Source organism: Acomys minous (assembly GCF_964271855.1).
Source record: "Acomys minous genome assembly, chromosome: 1".
In the NCBI taxonomy this organism is placed as follows: domain Eukaryota; kingdom Metazoa; phylum Chordata; class Mammalia; order Rodentia; family Muridae; genus Acomys; species Acomys minous.
Genome location: NC_140483.1, coordinates 31,020,332 through 31,041,852, shown reverse-complemented (window position 1 = coordinate 31,041,852; position 21,521 = coordinate 31,020,332). Strand labels below are relative to the sequence as shown.

The window sequence follows — 21,521 nt, the reverse complement described above, 5'->3', positions numbered from 1 at the left end:
CCTTGAACACTGGCTCAGAAACCACATTTTAAAACAGAATTTCCATTGTTGGGCGAAGGAGCTACCAAAATGCCAAATGGTTAAGTATCTTACTTGGTGGCTTGTTGGGTGGTGGTTTTTTTTTTTTCTTTCCTCCAAGTCAGAAAAATGCTGTGTTTGTAAAAATTGGTGCTAAAAGGGCAAGAAATCATAGGTCCCCTGGGCCATGTAGAGAAAGAATTAGAGCTTACACACACACACACACACACACACACACACACACACACACACACACACAGAGTGAGGAGTTTACAGAGGAGAAGTGGTAGCATCTACTCTGGGCAGTGTTTCGGGGAGGAATGGGTGAGTGGGCGTTCTCCTGATCGGAATGATTTAACCTAAAAGAAAGCATCCAAAGGCCTCTTCTATTCTCTCGCCCATTTGAAGTCAAAGTTTTTTGTTTTATGCCCTGACGGTGTGCCCACATCTAAAATTTTTACACAAGCTCATTCAGAAACTTTAACTAGGCCAATTCAGACCAAGAGTCACTAAATAAAGTCAGTCTAGACAGAAAATGTATGGAAACCATATGTCCTTCAGGCGTTTGTCTTACAAAGACTGCCATCGCCTGGAGAAATCCTTCACAAAATATGCTCTTAGGGAAACAGTGCAGCACAGCCCAGGGAGACGTGCTTAAGATGACGGCTGGACTTGGAGGAAATAGAGCCAAAATGTTTATAAATGTGAGGCTCTTGTTTCCACACACATCTGTGTGTCAACAGTTTTGAAAGGATGCGCCAAGGTAGATGTCCTTTATATTTCTATTATTCAAGAAGGATTAAAAAAAAAAAGTTTACAGTTTTGCTCTTCCAGGCTCCTACAGAATGTCAGACAGAGGGATCTCAAAGCTGCTCTGTTCTCACCCGCAGAGAGCTGTTTTGAGTAAAGCTGTACGTGGATGCGGCCAGAGGACCAGAACATTCTCTTCTGATTATTACTTCATCGTGCTGGCCTGCCAAACTCAGCTAGAAGGCAGGTGTCCGCCATAAGTAACGAGCGGAAGACTGTTGTATCTAATGGTGTGTAGGGCCAGAAATACAAAGGAAATCAGGCCGGGGTTGGGTAAATTGAGTGAGACGGTGAGGGGTTTGCAGGAAAGAGGGTTGGTTGGCCCTCAGCCTTGCTTTTCCAGGTCAGCGTTGCCTTCTGAACGGGAGTCCATGTGGCTACCTTCCCTACTCTCACACATTACATGTGAAGATGCACTTTAATTTTAGCCAATGGTATAGATTCTACAGAAGGAAAAAGTAAAATATGCAAATCCCATGTCCCCTCCCCCTCCCAAAAAAAAGCATTTCAAATGAAAACTGCCAACAGGCTAGGGAAACCATGAAGCATTTGTAAATTGCCAAGGTTCGTCGTGGCTCTCCATTTTACTGAAACCTCCTGCCCTGCAGGGAATGGGGACTTGGGAACTACACAGTAGGATTAGTAAGTGGCACTGGCATGGGTGCTCCCGAGTATTGCCCCTCACCTAGAAGACTATGAAGTAATAGTATGTGCCAAATAGACTCATGGAGAAAAGGTCTCGAGCCAGAAACACAAGATAAGCTATTAATACCATAACTTTAAGAAAAAATCAGGAAGCATCATCAATGGGCTTGTTAAAAAATAGTCATGTTTTAAGAGCTACTGGCTTTCAAGTATTAACTGTTAAGATGCTGATAGAGTCATTTAGAGTATTGGCAGTTTTAAGGCAACTTGATTACATCACAGTGTAGAACACAAACCACTCTACATCCACAGACAAGCAATTGCATCAGTGTCTACGCATTATCGATTCCACAGAACATTTCACTAGGTTAATTGACATCTCCTCGTGAGTTACAGGGATTGTTTTCTGAGTGCTGCTCTTTATTGGTAGTTCTAAACTTTTAAACTGGCTCTCATGCCATTGTTTGCAGAGCGTGGATTTTATTTTGCTGTCAGTCCTAGATCTGTGGAGGAAGAGTCCTGCCATGGTTTGTCTAGTTAACACATTCGCTAATGTTTCCTTAATTTTTCACCCCAAAAGCCAATAATTAAGATATTGTAGAATGTGTCTCACATGAGAGTTTATTATTTTAGTTGTTAAAATAGTTTCCAACACTATAGAGAGTTTTTTTTTTAACAGTGGATGTTTGCTTTTGTTTTTTTACAGCTTTTTTTTTTGGTGAATGCAATTGTAGTGGGGGTGAGCATGTCTTCTGGTGTAGGCCATAGGTCATGATACTTAAAGGAAGGTTTACTTGAAGGAAACATTTCATTTAGTCTTAAAATTAGCCTTAAAATTAGCTTTGAGATCACACTATGAAATGACGAAAGGTCTTAAATGTCTTTCTCAATGGGCAACATACCAACATACCACACGCCTATGACCTGAACACTTGGGAGGTGAAGACAGGGAGATTGGAAATTCAAGGACAGAGGTGGCTGTATAGTAAGTTCAAGGACAGAGTAGACTATGAGGGACTTTGCCTCAAAAACTAAACAAAATAGCTGCAAACGGGGCTGCCCCCTCTCTCTGTCATAAGAGGCCTCATGCTAGATGAGGTACACAGAATCAAGCTAAGTACTTGCAAATGAACGTTATCCTGACATATGCAGGTGAGGGCACACTTAGACGATGCTATTTGAGAATATCAAATGTTAGTGTTCACATGGTAGAGGCAAAGGGTGTATTTGATTGCAGAATAAGATCATGTCCCAGATTATACTGAAAGCCACCTGAGGCCGCCTCACACTGCCCACCTTTTTGGGAGGGAGAGTGGAGGAGATGAGGCAGCATCTGGCTGTGTACCACATGATGGCCTGAACTCACCATGTAGCCCAGGCTGGCTTTAAACTCACGATCCCTCTGCCTAAGCTTCCCTAGTTATAAAGCTGTAGGCATATGCCATCCATCATGTCTGCCTTTATTTTTGCTTCTCTTAGTTTTAAAATATTGCTTCCTTTCCCCACCCCCCCACCCCCGCCAAGTCTTTGGATATGTTTGTGGTAGAGTTTTGATGATGGTTTAGTCTTTATTTTCTTCTCTTAGTTTCTCTATCAGCCTTTCCACCAAAGAAACAGGGGAAGGATGGTGTTTCTTGGTGAATCTCATGTTGCCCTGTGCATTTATGGGGTCCCCATGGGAGCACAGAGGAGAACAAGGATGCCTTGTCTCTCCTTCTGGTGTTTAGATCATTCCCAGTGTGGGCAATTTCCTCCCTCCGAGTAACTGAAATCAGAGGCTCTGCACCGCCACTGATGCTGGGACATGGGGAATGTGGCTAATTGCCATTTTGAGTAAACCACCTTCCTCTCCTGCCAGCCCATCCCCCAACTCCCCCTACCTCCCCAGCCCTCCCCCGCTATGTACCCCCCTCTCTCAGGGCCTGTGGATGGAATGAGTTCATGTGACTCATGTGAACTGATTATTTTGACTGAAAAACAGGAATGGATATTTCTCAGTGCTTATGGAAATGGTTAAAAAGAAACTGGAGCATTCGGTATTTGTGGCTTTGCCTATCATGTGGCTCTGGTGCCTGAGGGACAGCCAGACGCAAGGAAGGAACCACAGCACAGAGAGGGTTCCTAAGTACCTTGTGGCTCTCAGCATTGCCTTATGTTGGAGTTCTATTTGGGCTGGAGTTGCCATGTGATCTAAACAAGGAGATACTCAAGTAATGTGGCATCTGTAAACATGTAGTGTCTCTCAGACCCAGAGCCTGCCCAGAAACCCCTCCTCTGGCACTTGACAGTTCTAGCCTGCCCCAAAGTGTAAAATGTTTTTGGCAATGACATTAGTGAGCCAGATGGAGTCTGTTTGGCAACTAAAGGGTGTAAATATGTGTTTAGACACAGAGGTTCCCTCAGGCAATGCTTACAATATGTTGGCGTGAGTGAGCTAAGGAATTTCAATGCCGGGCACTTTCGGACTCTGTGTTTTAAGCCGCAGTAGATGTATGAACAAGCAGGCACAGCCGTTAAGCCCTCAGCCAACTCCTCACGCCCCTTCTTACACTACTGGAGTAGGTGTCTGAGGCACATTCACAGAGCTGCCCTTCCATTTTCATTTTAAATTTCCTGGGTGTCTTGTATGGTTTGCCTGAATCTCACTTTTACTGATGAGATTGAGGAGAGGAAAGAAAGAAGCCTCCAGCAGCTTGTCTGAGAGTTCATATACCACGGGTCTCCAAACCCTTTGAAAAGCATCCCATATAACCCGGAGCGTCTGGATGTGAGGTTTCTTGAAAATCATTCTTTTCTTATAGTGAGGGGAATGAAAAAGAGCTTGGTGATAGAACTTAAGTCCTAGCTAGCTTATGTGCACCCATAAGTCTGCATGCCTGCTTACACCGAGTAGGGTAATTTTCCCTTTTTCTCTGAGCTGACTTCAACTTGTATATAGGAACGTTAAGCAGATTCCAGCTGGTGACAGTTTGCTGCTGACTGGCTGCAGGAAAAATAATAATCATCAACTGTGCCTTTTCCCCGGCCATGCCTTCTTGGCCAGACTCCTGTCTTCCTCTATCAATCAGGTGAAACCCGGGGCAGGCAAAACTGAGCGCCCTGAAGTGCAAAAGGGCTTGTCCTGCAGCAGCTACTGAGCTGAGCAACTGAGAGCTCCAAAGGGAACAGAGACCGACGCGAGACACGGAGGCAGTTGTGTCCCCTTGACTGAATGCCTGTCACCACTGCTGGGCTAACTGAAGGTCACGATAAGACGAGCTGCCTCCTGTCTGTATTTATGTTGTTTGTGTCTTGCACTGGGGTTGTTTTTCTGATTTTCCTTTTCACTTTTCCTCTTCTATGACATAGGATATATGGGAAATATAAAACAGACACAGGGAAAACAGAAAGGCAAACTAAAGTCTACCTAGCCACTGCCACAAAGTTCACCTTCTGATCCTGGGGACCCCTAGTGTGGTGTGTATGTGGGCCTCCTCTAAACAGACTGGCAGTCATCTGGAGGGTGGCAGAACGGAAATGCCTGTGTAAAATAGGCTCTGCTTTTGCTAGACTCAAGGAGGAAACCACCAAAAGGGCTTGACTTTCACTTAAACCGTATTGAGAACAGGACCTGAAGAGTGAAACCCTTTGGCCGTGGCTTCATTTCAGTGGCACAGGACATCGTGGAAAGAACTGAAGGGACACATGGTGTAGGGACCGTCATGTTAACAGAGTGGGTGTTCTTAGCAGAGGGTGTACTTAGCAGAGGACCTTCAATCAAAGTGGGCAGTATCTTTAGTGAGCAGTGGCTGAAATTTTAGTTTTATTAAAGTTCATCATGACAACTCACGTCAAACCTGCAGCAAATAACGGATTACATCTGGAGGTTTCAGCACCATTAAAAAAAAAAAAAATATGCTTGCCTCCTGAGATGCCTTGAATATAAGAAATTGTAAGAACAACTCAGAGTTGTTCTGTTCTTAACAATTGTATTTTTGATCGATAATGTGTTTTTTTAAAAAAAAAAAAACTTTTAAATCTAGTTGCTAAAAATAAAAAAACAGTTCCCTGACAGTTTACAATAGCTGATTATAATTTTTATTTTTTTTCTTTAAGAAGGCAGGCTAGTGGGGGAAAACAGAGGGCTCACAGCTGACATTCACAGATGACAACGTGAGTTCATCCTTTGTCCAAATGACACTTGGCTGCTAAAAACATCACAGTCTTACAGGGCTGTCGAGAAGAGGTGGGTAAGTAAGGTTGTTTCCGTATGTGACCACAGGGGAATGACACCCAGGCTAGTCACACAGGTGGCTTAATTTCCATGCGAGCCCCACGACTTCAGGGCTCGGCAGCTTCATCCTTCACGGCACCAAACCTTGATGTGAGGGATGCAAAGACATAAGAATGATGGGTTTGTGGTTTATCCTGGCTTGAAATTTAGGGGACTGGCTAACAAGGACAAACAAAAAAACCAAAGGGCATCAACTGTAACTTACAACAAATAAAACCATGAAAGGGTTGGGGTTAAGATTAGGCAACGCAGGCCATGAACTCAAAGATTTAAAACCAAAATATGAGAAGAACCCAATTGGCCCTGACTTTTGTAATACTATGAGGGCACTGATCACTTTGGAAAGGGGTTTGTACGGCTTTCTTATTAGGTGGCTTAGGCACAAGGCTGCTGAAATGCGGCTTGTCTGTATGCTCTGCTAAGTCAAGGAAGCCATAGAAAGAAGGCACAGGTGAGGAACTTTGGGCAAGTCTCAAGGCTGCCCTGCGGCTGCCCAGACACAGGGCAGGGGGCTTTGTCTTCCTTTTGGGGCCCACTGGAACATCTCTCAAGGGATCATTCCCTGATCTCCATCATCTAGGTGACCTGAAGTAAAAAGCCAAATGGAACGAACCAGGCTCCGCCATTTTTTTTTTTTTTAAGAAACCATCAAAGATGGTGAATGAGGGTGGGTCAAAGAAGAGTCTTCTCGAGTTCAACATTTTTGAAGTGGAAGAGTGACTGATGAGGTGAATGAAGTCTGTCCCCCCTCGGCTGGAGACCCTTGCCCCAACCCTTTTCCCTTGTGACCATTGCAAAAGAGCTTCGTCCAAGGGGAGGGGAGCAGAGGGGAGAAGACAAATAAGTGAAATTATGCCAGAGTGAGCTACTGCCAGGAAAAAACACTCTGATTCAGCTAATTTGCTCTGTTAATGTCAAAGGCTGCAATTTCCAATTATCTAATTTTAAGAAGTGGTAACTGAAAATAGCTCCGCTAACTCTTACGTTGGTGTCTGATGAAGATTTGGGACCTGTAAGGAAGAGAGCCAGCACTCTGAAGTGCCGCTGCTGCTGCCTGCTTAAGGCCGTGCTGGTAAACAAAGCCTTGGCCACTGTGGGCTCTCAGACAGGGTTCTGTCCCGTCCGAGAACTTGAATGGAGGCAGGAGACAAGGGGCAGTCCAGATAGTCAAGCCATGGAAAAGTGGCCCAGAGATCACAGATTTGTGTACACTCAGCTTACTAATGACAGAACTATCCGTGCTAGTGGTCCCTCTGGGATGCTCGCCAGTTTGGGTGGAATTAATTAAAACCCAGCCTGCAGTTTGCAGGGTTTCCTGCTTTCTCACCAAAAGGCTCCAAACAGAGAAACCAGAACAACCGGAGCAGCTGAGCAAAGCTGAGCCAAGAGTGACTCCACCACCTTGCCCCGCCTCTCCCTTTAAATTTGAAATGGAAAGAAACAGTAAAGATTCTGGTAAGAGTGACAGGGCAAACGACATTCCTTTGCCGCGCCAAGGGCTTTGATGACCTTGGAACAGGGTGAGACTAAAAGTCACAGTCACCGGTTTCCAATTCACTCAAAATATTGGGAGGAAAGCTGCTTAGGCATGTGCTAGGAGGGCTTTTGCCTCTAGAAGCTCAGCTATTGCCTTTGTAATCATTAAAGCCCAGCAGGGAAGGCGAATACCTTTTGTGCTGTTTTCAAGTGAGTTTCTGGTTTCAGGTTGAAAAAGGAGGAAGGTCCCTTAACAAAGCAAAGAACTTTGGGTGAGGTGGTGGGGGAGTGGGGAGGAAGGGATCACATTTTCTCCTTGAAAAGCCAAATGTTATTTTCCTGGAGATGATGGATACGGGTTTTGTTTTGTTTTGTTTTAGTTTTTAATAGAGAAAAGGGAAGCAAATCATGGAAGGAAAAGAATATATAAATACGCGGAACTTCTCCCTCTCTCTCTCTCTCTCTCTCTCTCTCTCTCTCTCTCTCTCTCTCTCTTTGAAATCTTAAACCTCATTTCTGGCTTGCATTTGGTTAGGATTCCTGCTCTGGCTTTTATTAAAAACAGACGGTGTGTGTTCAGAATCTTCCATCTAAAGCAAGGCTCTAATAGGCGTCAGGACCCTGATGGGCCTCCAGCTCTGCTCAGGTGACTCCCTCCCGGCACGGGGATTCCCTTCCCTTCCAGCCAGGGCTCCACGGGCCCTCCATGTAGAGGGCTCAGCAGAAAACAGCCAGCTTTCCCTCTTTCAATTCAAACTCTTTGTTTCTGTTTTAAATTTGGGGTAGTACACAAAGCCAGATCAAGTTAAGTCTGGTTTTAACTCGAGAGCATTCTAGAAATTTTGAACAGCTCAACTGTTGTCCTACAAATTCCCCTGACTCCTGTTCCTTAAGTCTGGTGGCTCCCCCTTCCTGCTTTGCAGTCCTTGGCCTGGCAATTCAGCACGCGTTACTTACTGACACCCACCCTTCTGCCTGCGTGCAAGCTCAAAAATACCAAAGCTAACTCCACCCTGCTTAACAAATCAGCTTAGCATCCGAAAAAGCTGATTTTTCTGAAGAGCACTGGCAAGCTAGCTTATTGGAAACCGAGAAGAGAAGCAGTGAAGCGAGCAGGCAAGGCAACTGCACACTCATTCCTGAGTGCAGGACAAGCCACAGGTCCCTCTGGCTTCTTCTCAGAGCAAAACAACAATGAAGTTCAAGGCTCCCTTGGGGCTTTGACTTCCCACTCTCACATTCTCCACCTTTTTCCCCCCTCACAGGCTCCGTACCATCCCGGCACAGCAGCAGGCACTTTCCCAGTCAATTAGAGGGTTTCTAAAACAATAAACTTGATCTCGCCTGTAGCAATGTTCAATGTTGAAATGCACGTTTATTTTTATTTATTTTTTAATGTGGAAAGGAAGTTCTTGTGAATACTGCTGGGCAGTGGTGGACAAGCAGGGTAAGGCTTTACTTCCCTAAGGGGCAGCTGCCATGTCTGTATTTTCAATGGTCACAACTTGGGGGAGGGTAGGACTGACAGCTAGGTACTGGAGGCCAGGGATGCTGTTAATCACCTTCCAGTGCACAGGCAGCTGAGCTACTGAGGGTTCCTACTCTCAGCCCCTTCTGTGGTGGTTGAAGCTGGTCTGGAGTGAGGCTGCTTAGGGATTAGAGCCTGGAGGGCCGAGAGGGCTGGCTTTGGGCAAGCTGTTAACCTCATTGTCTATCTGTAAAATGTAAATATTTAGTGGCCTATTTTATTGGATCCGTGAACCTTAAATAAAAATGTGTGTGCAAAGCTTTGAGGACAACACTTAACTTATACTGAAAGCAAAATAAACATTATCACTGGAAGTTTCATTCAGTGTCCGATAAATCACAAGTCTATTGACTTGGGGAAGAAAGAGACACTGGACTCAGCATTTCTCTCTGAGTAGGACTAAAATGGTGACAGCATCATCTCAACATCTGGATGACAACACTGCCAGTGAGTTCCTTTGTTTCCCAGACAAAGAATTTAGATCTTGGGGGTGAATGAGTCACCCAGGTCTTATGACTATTCTTGCACACCCTTTGACTACCAGCGTGGAATTTCCCTTTCTCTGTCCATTGCCCCTAATACTTTGAGCATCAGCATATAAGCACCAGAGTCACAGAGGTGCATCATGGGAGGATGGACAGCACTATGCATGACAGATGCAGTCAGATTTTGCTTGATGGGGGCAAAGGAACATTCTCGTTCTCTGAATTAAAAAATTTACCTTTACATATGGGATAATTTTCTTTGTCTTAACATTTTCTGATTCTGTGGTTTAAAACTCCATAATATCTTATATCCTTTTTTAAAATGTCAAAAATAACTGTAGATTGACTAAGTGGATGAAGGTAGGAACGTAGCTTTACCTCACTGTGTTTCAAGTTCCATCACTGATGAGTTTATATTGCTTGACAATTAGACCAGAAAATCTGCTTATAATTGTCAAAATTATTCAACTGAGCAGCAGTCTATCTGATATATAATCCTTACATCTATGTTAGAATCTCTGTAGATTTAAAAACAATTGTAGATTAATTGGCTAAATGTTACTTAGTTTACATTAAGGTTAGTAATCTTGGGGTCGTAGTGCAGAGGGCAGATAGATAAAGTTCCTTGAGTCAATGCTTTTCTAGATTCTTTGGGTAATGGAGAAGGCAAGACTTTAGCTCATGCACCCCTTGTGACCTACACACAGCTTGCCACAACCCAGCCGCAGCCCGGGTCAGACTACCACCAGGCTAGTAAAACGCCATTCACTGGGTCCATTCTGCTTTGGTCTCCCAAATGAGACATTAAAATCTGTGCCAGTTGGTAAAGGAGCGGATCCAGTGATCACACAGGGTGTCCTAATGGGCATAGGCACCACAGCTTGTCATGTGCTCACTGCTCCCATTGCCAGTGTGAAAACTACAAACTTGTATAGTAAGATGTTCATGAAATTGTTTTTAGTTTTTTGTTTTTGTGTTTCTTTTTCTTTTTTTGAGACAGAGTTTCTCTGTGTAGCCTTAGTGGTCCTGGACTTGCTTTGTAGACCAGGCTGGCCTCAAACTCACAGCAATCCACCTGCCTCAGCCTCCCAAGTGCTGGGATTAAAGGCGTGTGCCACCACCGCCCGGCCTTGTTTTTTGTTTTCTTTTTATTTGATTTTTTTTTCCCCAAATAAGTGTTGTCTCCTACACTCTGAGAAGAGAACCAAGGAGGGCTTTTGGAACTTGTGTGGCACAGCTTGCTTACCTTGGAACACTGGGGGGTGCCCTCGTGGGCCTGGACGGAACTTGCGGAGGGGTCCCGAAGGAGTCACTGCTGTTGGGAAAAGGAGGCAACGGGCCAGGGCGGAATGGGACTGGGGGGGCGCCCGAGTGGGGGCCTGGAGAGGGAATGGCAGGAGCTGGTCCACGGCCAGATGTGGGTCTGGTGAGGGGAGCATTTAGAGTCGGCCTTCTTTGGGTGGTGGGGCTTGGAGGAGGCGACCTGAGAAAAAAGACAAAGTTTTAATTTGTTCACTCTTAAAAAAAAAATAGTTTTGTAATTTCCTGGTTGCTTTTTAAAATTAATTTATTTTTGGCTACCTAAGTTAGATATGTGTTATGAGGTACCCATGGGCATAAAAGGATAAATGCAGAGACTCGGTTTCCTTCCTCCACTCTCTGGAGACAATAACAATTGCTGATGTTTCTTCTTAAACATACAAGTATGTTTATATTTTCTTGTATGTATGTATGATAGCCTACCCTCTCATTTGGGGACTTTCAGCCCTATTTTATTCTCTAATGACTATCAAGTTTCATTCTAAGGACACATTTGAACCCTCCTGAATTTTCTCCTCTATCTCTCCGGGTCCATATTCACTTGGGAAAGCATCTTTAGAAACTGAGAGTGGACTCGCTCAGGCACTGTGGGACTTCCTCCCTAACCTGCGGGAATACTGGAGCCAGGAGTCATCTACTGGAGGAGGGGCTGGGGTGGACACAGTGGCCGTGTTGATGTCACCAATGATCACAAGGGCTTCTTTCAGGGCTTGGTACATTCGGAGCATCTCATCCCGGCGCTGAGCCTGCTCAGCAGACTCTTCCATCAGAGTGTTTTGGTCCTCTGAAGAATATAGTTGTGCTAGGAGCTCAGAGTTGATGAAGTCTTTAACCTGGAAGAAAAATGACATGACGAGGAATCAACACAGACTCATGGCCATAGCCCACAGATGTCCTCCCTAGGAAAGGGGAAATGCCACATGACTGTTTTGGTGTGGAGAACAGCTTTCCCTCTGTCTTCTGGCTTTCAAAAGAACTAGGGTAAAGACAACTGAAGCAAGGTCAAACCCAGATGCCACCAGAATAGGGCCCACCAGCTTCCGGAAGGTCTCATGAGCTGTTAGAGTCTACTTGGCTTACACAACAGGAAGGCCCTACAAGGTAATTTTTGACAGAAAATGATGTAAAGAAAACTTTTCAGTTCAAGTTTTCTATTCCTCAGCATTCCTAACCCTTTAGCTAGACTTTCTTTTTCTTTTCTTTTCTTTTTCTTTTCTTTCTTTCTTTCTTTTTTTTTTTTTTACCAAAATAATCAAACATTATTGATTCAAAGTTGTAAAGGTGTGGTAAATGCAGAATTAGTAAGTATAAGTGGACATTAGATGTTGATTACAACTATATCTTTATAAAACTATGCAAGTTGATTTCAAGCAAAGTAAAAAAGATTGAGTCTTAGGAGAGCAGTATTTTGCAGCAGGATGGGAATAGAGGCTGCATGACACGGAGTGAAAGTCCCTGTGCTTCATCAGACCTAAACATCAGCCAGTCACTTTATATGACACCCAGGAGAAAATAACAGTTAATCTATGATAACATATCTAGATATCATTGAATATTAATATAGGTTCATATTAAATATAAAAAATGAATGTACAACTCAATGAAATATATATCTTAAATTCCTTTAAAAGTTACGTGATTTAATACAGCACATAGTAATGAAATAAAGCTAAAACTTCACATAGCAGAATCAAATTTAGGGAGTTTCAGTGACTTTTTCAAGGCCGTACAGCTGTAAATTCAACCTAAAGTCTTCAGACCAATGCTGATTCAATTTCCTGCAAACATATCATGACATTTAAATGCTTAGAAAAGACAGTTTACATGTCTTCATCTTCTTTCTTTTTGTCCTCTTATCAGCATCCTGGTAATTCAGGGCCTTTTGTAGAAGTATATGCTTCACCATTGAGCTACACCGCCAGCTTCGCATTGGTAGTTTAGCGCAGCTGGCAGGTATGATAATTAATTTAAACCAAGAAAAATAAACCGAATTGAAGTGTTCAGTCCCTCTGTTACTTGAGAAAGCTTATCTGGATTACTTATATCTCGATAAAATGCCAAAACAAGAGTATTTGTTTAAAACTCAGAATGATGACAGGTGTTCGCTTAAGATGCCTGGATTGTAGTTAAGATTGTTACTCAAATGAGAAGATTCTAAAACACAGTTTCATTTTTTAATGATCTTTTTTTATTGAGAACACTGGAAGAGGGAAAGGAAGGGCTTGCAGGTAGGTTAACACCTATAGGTGAAGTCAATGGGCCAAAGAGGCTGAGATGTCCTCCTGTGTTCTTTGTGTGGATCTTGGGCATGTTCACACTATGGGAAGCAAGGCATCTGGTTTAACTGGGATACAATCCCCAGATGTTCGCATGAGCCACTGTAAATATAACTTCTAGTCCTGATCCAAGGCTAGGCTCATAGTGGGCTGGGTTATATGCAGCTCTGTGGTTGTCACTCTAGCCTGGCACCCATGATTTCCAGGGCAGACTGGGCATTTGCAGAGACAGACTTGACCCAGAATCCGTGCTGGTAAGCCATCGAGATGGTAGCTGAAGACAGTTGCTGCCAAGTCTCACAGCCTGAGTTTGATCCCAGGGTCCCATGGGGTCCCACATAGCCGAGAAAGAGCAAGGAATTGGATTCCTTGTAAGTTGTTCTCTGGCGAGACAGTTCTGTAGCACTGTGGGTAAACACCCACAAACCGCAGCCCAAAGTAGGAAGACAGATAACTGGTTGACCTCACTACTTGCCCAGAGTGAGCAGAGACCAGTCCAGCCTGGAGAATTGGTGGGTCTTATTTCTTGAGATGGGAGACAACAAAGAGAACCATTTTCATTTTTTGTTGTATAGGTTTCAAATATGTAAATAATTCTACTTCTAAGAACATCAGTTGGATCATTCTTACTGTGGTGAAATCAACAGAGTTCTCTGCACACATTGTGTGGACCGAGAGTGAGTCAAACACGGGAGATAAGGTGTGACACAGCATATTCAGGGGACTGTATGATGGGCGTGGATAGTAACTCTGGTCGGTAAGAAAGTCTAGGGCAAAATATGAGCTCTCTGGTGCCAATGAAAGGGGTTTAAACTTTATCCAGTTGGCAGTATGACACCACGAAAGGCTTTTTAGTGAGTGAGTGAAACAGGTCATTAGGAAAATTAATCTGGTTTTAACTGGCAAAAAGTTTTGCAAACTTGGTAGTAGACATAGACCTAATAGGAGGCTATTGTTTATTATTATTCATGGAATAATGAGGGTTTATTAATGCCACAATAGAATGGAAAAATCATCTCACGGTGTCTGCATGAAAAGGGCAAGAAAGAAAAGAAAAGATAAATCAAAGGTGTCTCTGGTATGGATATTTGGGAGAATTGAAAATCAAATGGAAAAAAGGAAAGTCAGATTTTCATGAAAGGTAGAAAACTTGCCCTTAGGACTATTTCATGGTCTTTGGAGATTAAGTCACTTCTAAGCACGCACACAGGTACCCACAGAGGCAGAGACATTTGTACAGAGTGTCCATTGCTGGGTGTGTGTTTGTGTTTGTGTGTGTGTGTGCACTTGGCTAGGAGGTGCAACTTAAAACTCGAAACCAGACTGTTTCTCTGGCATCAATCATCACTGGGCTGAACTCTTTTCAAGCTTTCCATCTTGCTGGAGTATCACTTAGGAGCGACTAAATACAATTTTAAAAGCGGATCCAAGAATAGGTCTAAAGTAGATCTGAATTAAGAACCAATGGTTCAACTATGGGATGAAATAAGGAGCCCTGATAGTACACACTGAAGCTTCCCTGCTTTCCATAATGCCTTCGTTTGGCAGACTTGTGAAAGAACATGAGGGTAGATAGGAGGAGGAAAGACACGTTGCTCTTGTTTTCCCTGGAAGTGGACTAAATTGGCATTAGGTAGGCAAAGGCAGGGACCCACCGAGAGCTATTGCAACAGTGTAGCTGTCAGGATACACACTTAAAGACCCAGCATGGGTTAACATTTTATTTTGGATGTAAGGAAAGGTTTAGGCTGTCTTCTGGCTAGCCTAGCCTTAGCCTTTCAATGCTACAACTGGAGTTTGGAACAGCAACCCCAATTGATAGGGACTGGGGCATTTGGGGGAGTTTCCAGACAGTTTAGGGGCTTTCTGAGCCATTTGGGTGTTAGTGGCACAAATACTTAAATCAAAGATTCTGCAACACACACACACACACACACACACACACACACACACACACACACACCAGTGGATCTCTCTTTGGTGAACAGAACAGACCAATTATACTTGAACGGGAGATTTGGAGCAATATTTATGCTTTTAATTATAACACCTTATAACCTATACATCTTTGTGTGGCTCACAAAATTTCTCACACACAAAATCCCATTCCAGTTCAAACTCTGCAGGCTAAATAAACAGGCATTACCACACCATGTCCCACTGCTCAGTGTAAAGGAATGTGAGGTCATTAAAAAATGTTCCACATGTTTTCCTCCTCCTAACTTTTAACCCTTTGCTAGTCCCCTGGAAGATGTTTGGCTCTTAAGCCTTCTTTGTTACGACTGAAGCATTTTAACACCTTCAACAAGAGACAGTTTGGTTGCCTGGGAGACTGTTTCTCTGAAGTCTCTGTCTCTGATGGGTAGTCACTGTGTAAAACAGGGTGATGCGGCTTGTTGGTGGGTATAACATTTTCATTGAGGAATTTCATGTTGTTCTCTGGGGATGGAATAGTCAGGCCATTTTCCTCCTGTGTGCCCCCTCCTCCCACCACAACCTTTTCCTCCCCAGTCGATTTAGTTCTGTCCTTTTACTTCTGTAAAATGCAACCTCCATGGACTCAAAATGCTGAACAAAGAAGGTCAGAAAAATATACATGCCGTAACACCCAAAGTTCAGTGATGGGCAAAATATAAGAAAAAGTTGGGGTGTTCCTTGGTTGGGGGGTACAGATGAGGGATCATCTTGTGAATTTTTTTGAGGGGCTAGATGCTGTGTTTGGCCAATACAAACGGATCATAGTTTAAATACTAGGATAACGGTCTGCCTATAAGGACATATTTTTCACTGAAACATTGAAAATCAAACTCTTTAAGGTTGCAGGATGTCTTGAAACCATGGCACATTGCTACCTGTCTTCCACCAAAGAGCAGATGACCAGGAGGGTCATTGTGGACGCTGCAGCACAATTCCAAGTGCGAAATTCCTCTGGGTTTTATGTCTTTGGTGCTTTTGTTTTAAGGGTTTATAAGAACTTTTGCTTTTTCGTCTTATATTTTGTGAGTTTGTTTGAATGTGAGACACAATATTTTAAGATTGAAGACATTGTAACATTGTTTCTCATGTTCAAAGGAACGCTAATTAAATTTTTGAGCCATATGAACTCTCTGGGGAGATAACCCTGTGGCTATCTTGGATGAGGGAAGAAGCCCTGTGGGTTACAAGAGCTGACCTGAGAGTTCTTCTCGCTCCCAACCCAGTGCCCTTATCTGCTGCTGAATCTGTGATAGCATCATACTGACAATATAACCCTAGGAACAGTTTTGACTCTGAAACCCCCAGTTCTGTAATCTTGGGCAAGTTACAAAGCTTTGTTTGGGTATAAAACAAACAAACAAAAAACTATCCACAGAACATATTTTAGAATAAAGCTGGAGTCCTTCGTTTGGTCATGGGGGAGATACCATCATCACGGGCTTGCCATGTGTGCTAGTCTTAAAGTCCCACACCGAACTTTACTTCTTGGACTTTAACCTGTGGCCGCCTGTCATAAACACGCTGTCCCTTTGTGCTGCCCTTAGCTGGTATGTTTAAGTGACGAGACAGCTGCTGTGTTTCAATAGACAAAGGCTTACAGTATGTCTGAGGCCAGGCATTTATTGCCTGGCTTTAAACTTCTTAAACAATTCCATATGGAGAGCTGAGTGGCAGAACACTTAATGTAAACTTTCAAAGGAAACTGCCCGCTGAAGCCCAAGCTTTATGAAAAGCTGGCTGAAACATATTCCTTTTCAGGAGGCTGGGCAGCCATTCCCACTTCAAGGGTGAAAGGCCACAGGCCGGGAAGACAGAGAATCCATCTTCAGCATTTATTCATTCAGATGGAACATCAGTTTAAAGAGTAGGTGGAATTCCAACTTCTTTTGCTACTCTTTCATTTTATCAATTGAAGTTGAATTTAAAAAGACCCAGCTTCCCTGTATGGTATAGGCCATTGGTTTATTAGGTCTGTTTCTTGTATTTAACAGGATACATCTGGGATGAACAGAAAGGCTCAGGCATTGAGATGCCATGAGAATGTGAGTACATCGTTTTAAAATATTTGAAAAAATACATAATATAGAGGTGAAGTGTTTTATCTAAAAGTAAATAGATGCATAATAATAACACTCAAGTCATGTACTATTTATATATATAGGTAACTAGAGGCAAGATAATAATACTTAAGAACAGTCATCATTGTAGGTATCTGAAACTCATTTCTGGTAGATGCAAAAGGTACATTTCTAGCAGAGACCGCCATCACTTCATCAGAGTGTAGTGCGGCCTGATGGTCAGCTCTCTCCACATCCCTGTAGGCTCTGCTCTTACCATCTGACTTTAGAGATCAGGTCTTAATGGAAGTCTCCTTTCCCATGACTTTTGTGTGAGGTCTGTCTCAAGATAACTGGCAGAGCTTCTCCTCCAAGAATAATATTCTGTAGGTGGGCATTTCATTAAAGCAAGTAAATTTAGCAGTGAGGGGAATTGCAATTATGTGTATGTGTGTGTGTGTTGTCTGTTTTCATTTAATTTTTGAGGTGAAAGTAGAATAGATTTGCAGTAGGATTTTTTTTCTTTCTTTTAACTAATTTGTGTCAAGCTACTTCTCAGAGCCACAGACAGGAAGTCTGATTTCCTGTGCCGATGATTTAATATAATGCAGAGCAAAGCAGAGCTTGAGCTGAAGGCAGGACTAATGACTCTCGGTAAAACAGTGGAAAGATAAATGATCCCCAATCAGGAGAATGTTTAAATAAGCAAGTGCCTGCTATACCACAGCAAAACAACCTGAATCCATTTACGCAAAGTTAAGAGGGTAATTTTCAAGACACACAGACGATTTGCTGGGCACTTCAGATTTGTCTAAATGGCTTGCAGCCACATCTGTCACACTGTGTCTGACAGCTCCGTGAGGTCCTTTCACGTTTCCTGCTACAGTTCCAAAAATGGCTGATTTGAGCACAGAGGGGCGAAAGGCCTTACTTCGGGTCAGACAGCTGACCACTGACCAACCATGGTGATATTTATAGTTTCTACTTTTCCATCTCATTGCTTACCTGCTGTGTAGACTTCAAAGCATTGTGTTTATCTTACTTGGCTACACATACATAGTTAAATGTAAGTTTGGTCACACGAGTGCTCAGGGTTTCTTTAAAACCAAGGCATGTTCAACTGCAGCGGTTATAGACAAGCAGGTTGTTGTGAAGAACTTTAGAAATAAGACTTGGAACACAGAATGAGTAGTAGTCTTTAAATGGGCAGCCATATTAATAACTTACATTTGCCACAGTAGCTTGGCACACCCCATTCTTCTAGAGCAAATCCTTAAGTCAGATGTACTTACTAACTGCTGGGAGTTTGCCTATGAGAGACACAAACCCACAGTAGCCGATTGGTCACATTAGGTTAAAAGCCCAAGACCCAGGCATAGAAGCCAGCTTTCTCTTGCGTTCTAGTTTAGGACTCTTTCTACAGTTTTACAATCTGATTTTTTTTTTTACTTCTCTTAAGCCATGCTCATAACATGTTTAAAACAAAAGATGTCCCGAGAAGATCTATCTAAATAAAGTGCTCGGTTCCCATTTATCAAGAGTCAGAGAAGCCAGTTTCTCTAGTACTGTTTCTGTCATTTGTACTTAAAAACAAAAAACAAAAACCATATTGCACCAGTTAAAGTACCACATCTAGACTGCCGCCAACCAAAAAGGAAAGATTAAAAAAAAAACCACCAAATATGTGAATGGCTAGAGTGGTAAGGCTCTGAAAAAGTGGTACTTATAACAGCTTTACCTTAGGCAGTCAAGCTGAGATGGGCACAGTGTGACTCAGCCCCAGAATCCCAGAACATGGGTGACTAAGTCAGCAAGGGTCAGTTTCAGATAAGCCTGAGCGACACAGTGACATCCTGTCTCAAAACAAAACAACAAACCCAAAAAAACAAGCAAAACAGCAACCCCCAAAACCAAAATGGCTGACTGCAAAGTCAGGGAATAAGGTAAGAAGTCCTTTCCTAGGTGAAAAGAACATTGCATCTTTTATAGATGATGAATGGCCATTTTGACATGTGCTGTATAGGAAAAGCATTGTCTTTTTTTTTTTTTTTTCATGCCAAAAATCAATTTTTTATTTTCCTCATTTCCCTTAACATTTTTCATGCTACTATATATTCTCTTTGTAGTTTTTTTTTTCTGTTTTTTTTTTTAATTAATTTATTCATATTACATCTTGATTGTTAGCCCTTCCCCTGTTTCCTCCCATTCCTCCCTCCCTCCCACTTCCCCCCTTCTCCCCTCCCCTATGTCTGTGATTGAGGGAGACTTCTTCCCCCTATGTATGCTCTAAGATTATTGAGTCTCTTCTTGGTAACTTGCTATCCTTCTTCTGAGTGCCACCAGGCCTCCCCATCCAGGGGACATGGTCAGAAAAGGGGCACCAGAGTTCACGTGAGAATCAGATCTCACTCTCCACTCAACAGTGGAGAATATCGTGTTCGTCGGCTAGGTCTTGGTAGGGGTTCGAAGTTTACTGCCTATTTCTCCTTGGCTGGTGCCTTAGTTTGAGGAGGACCCCAGGACCCAGATCTGCCTGTCATAAAGTTCTTCTTGTAGGTTTCCAGGACCCTGTGGGTCCTGTTATTTCCCCATTCTTCCATGCTACTCTCGCCTAAAGTCTCAATAGGATGTCCTCTCCTCTGACCCACTTTCTTGGTAAGTAAGGTTTTTCATGGGACGTATCCCTTGGACTAGTGTTTTGATATAAGTGAGTATATACCGTTTGTCTCTTTTTGCTTCTGGGTGAACTCACTCATTATGATAATTTCTAGGTCAATCCATTTGTCCACAAATTTCGGGAATTCCTCGTTTTTAATAGCTGAGTAATACTCCATAGTGTAAATGTACCATAGTTTCTTAGTCCATTCTTCTACTGAGGGACACTTAGGCTGTTTCCATGTTCTGGCTATTGTGTATAAAGCAGCTATGAACATGGTTGAGCATATGTCCCTGTTGTGTGTTCGAGCATTTTCTGGGTATATTCCAAGGAGTGGGATAGCTGGGTCTTGAGGAAGCCCTATTCCCATTTTTCTGAGAAAACGCCAGATAGCTTTCCAAAGTGGTTGTACTAGTTTGCATTCCCACCAGCAGTGAAGGAGTGTTCCTCTCTCTCCACATCCTCGCCAACATGTGGTGTCATTTGAGTTTTTGATCTTAGCCATTCTGATGGGTGTAAGATGGAATCTCAGTGTCGTTTTGATTTGCATTTCTCTGATGCCTAACGAGGATGAGCATTTCTTTAAGTGTTTCTCAGCCATTTGATATTCCTCTGTTGAGAATTCTCTGTTTAGTTCTAAGCCCCATTTTGCAATTGGGTTGTTTGGTTTTGTGGTGTTTAATTTCTTGAGTTCTTTATATATTTTGGATATAACAATCCTATACAATAAAAGATCCTCCGGAGGAATCTCCATACCTGATCTCAAGCTGTACTACAGAGCAACAGTAATTAAAACAGCATGGTACTGGCAAAGTAATAGGCTGGTGGATCAATGGAATCGAATTGAAGACCCGGAGATGAACCCACACACATTTGCTCACTTGATTTTTGACAAAGAAGCCAAATCTATTCAATGGAAAAATGATAGCATCTTCAACAAATGGTGCTGGTCTAACTGGATGTCTACATGTAGAAAAATGCAATTAGACCCTTATTTGTCACCATGCACAAAACTCAAGTCCAAGTGGATTAAAGACCTCAACTTAAAACCAGAGACATTAACTCAGTTAGAGGAAAAAGTGGGGAAGAGCCTGGGACACATAGGCGCAGGAAACAACTTCCTGAACAGTACACCCACAGCCCAGGCCTTAATGTCAACAATTAATAAATGGGACCTTATGAGGCTGAGAAGCTTCTGTAAGGCAGCAGACACTGTCAAGAGAACAAAGCGACAGCCTACTGACTGGGAAAAGATCTTCACCAACCCTTCATCTGACAAAGGTTTAATATCCAAAAGCATTGTCTTTTGCCTTTAGTTTCAAGGGCTAGGAGGGAAGGCATCTGATTTCATCGCTAACTTTGCAAGTCCATGAACATGGTGTTCTTTTCTCCCTCCTAGAAGAGAGCGGATTAGAGGCGACTTGATGCTGCAGCTGGAGGTTTCCTTTCCCTTCTATCCCATTGGACACCTGCTTTTAAAGGCAGAGCTATGGATTTGGGTGGTCACTGCTTCAGTCATTCAGAAAATATCACCGAGACACGCAAGAGAAGGTGAGCGATTTCCAGACATGGGAGGGTTCGTGCTTAAAAGGAGACACTTTATAGTCACTTACGTTATTGATCATAAGGTGCATTATTGTTTTTGGAATTAGGTCTCGGATGCACTTGTTGATTATTGACATGTAGGAGTCTACTAGGTTGCGTATGGTTTCCACTTGCCTCTCCAACTGTGGGTCCATGGAAAAGTTTTCTGTTTGGCCATTTTCATCATTTTCAGCCTGACAGAAAAGGAACAAAAAAGAAATGTGTATTATCTCATATTCTCTCAGAATAAAAAACATCAAATGCATGATGTCTGCCCAGAACACCATCAGTCAGACCCTTGTGCCTGTCATCCTACTTTGAACTTACTGTGTTCTAGCAAATGCGAACACTCTGACTCTGAGTGAATGCTGAGACCAGGAACCAATAAACAGTCACCTAACAGCATACCTCCAGAG

General features: G+C 43.0%; 1 protein-coding gene and 1 long non-coding RNA gene across 6 annotated transcripts in view; one reads left to right on the top strand and one right to left on the bottom strand.

Moving 5' to 3' along the window:
* DNM3 (dynamin 3) overlaps positions 1–21,521 on the bottom strand; it is a 469,385-nt gene that overhangs the window by 17,171 nt on the left and 430,693 nt on the right. For 4 of the 5 annotated variants that reach the window (XM_084791206.1, XM_084791207.1, XM_084791203.1 and 1 more), the window contains 3 exons: positions 21,135–21,299; positions 11,162–11,388; positions 10,482–10,718 (listed from right to left, as the gene is read on the bottom strand). In XM_084791206.1, coding sequence (XP_084647332.1) covers positions 10,482–10,718; positions 11,162–11,388; positions 21,135–21,299 — 629 coding nt within the window. Of the gene's footprint in view, positions 1–5,473; positions 5,831–10,481; positions 10,719–11,161; positions 11,389–21,134; positions 21,300–21,521 lie in introns of those variants that run through there. The other variant, XM_084791205.1, reaches the window with a different exon arrangement.
* LOC311602767 overlaps positions 1–21,521 on the top strand; it is a 65,817-nt gene that overhangs the window by 22,751 nt on the left and 21,545 nt on the right. The window contains exons 2-4 of the long non-coding RNA XR_014780839.1: positions 16,567–16,672; positions 16,800–16,850; positions 20,921–21,072. This is a non-coding gene — a long non-coding RNA (uncharacterized lncRNA). The remainder of the gene's footprint in view (positions 1–16,566; positions 16,673–16,799; positions 16,851–20,920; positions 21,073–21,521) is intronic.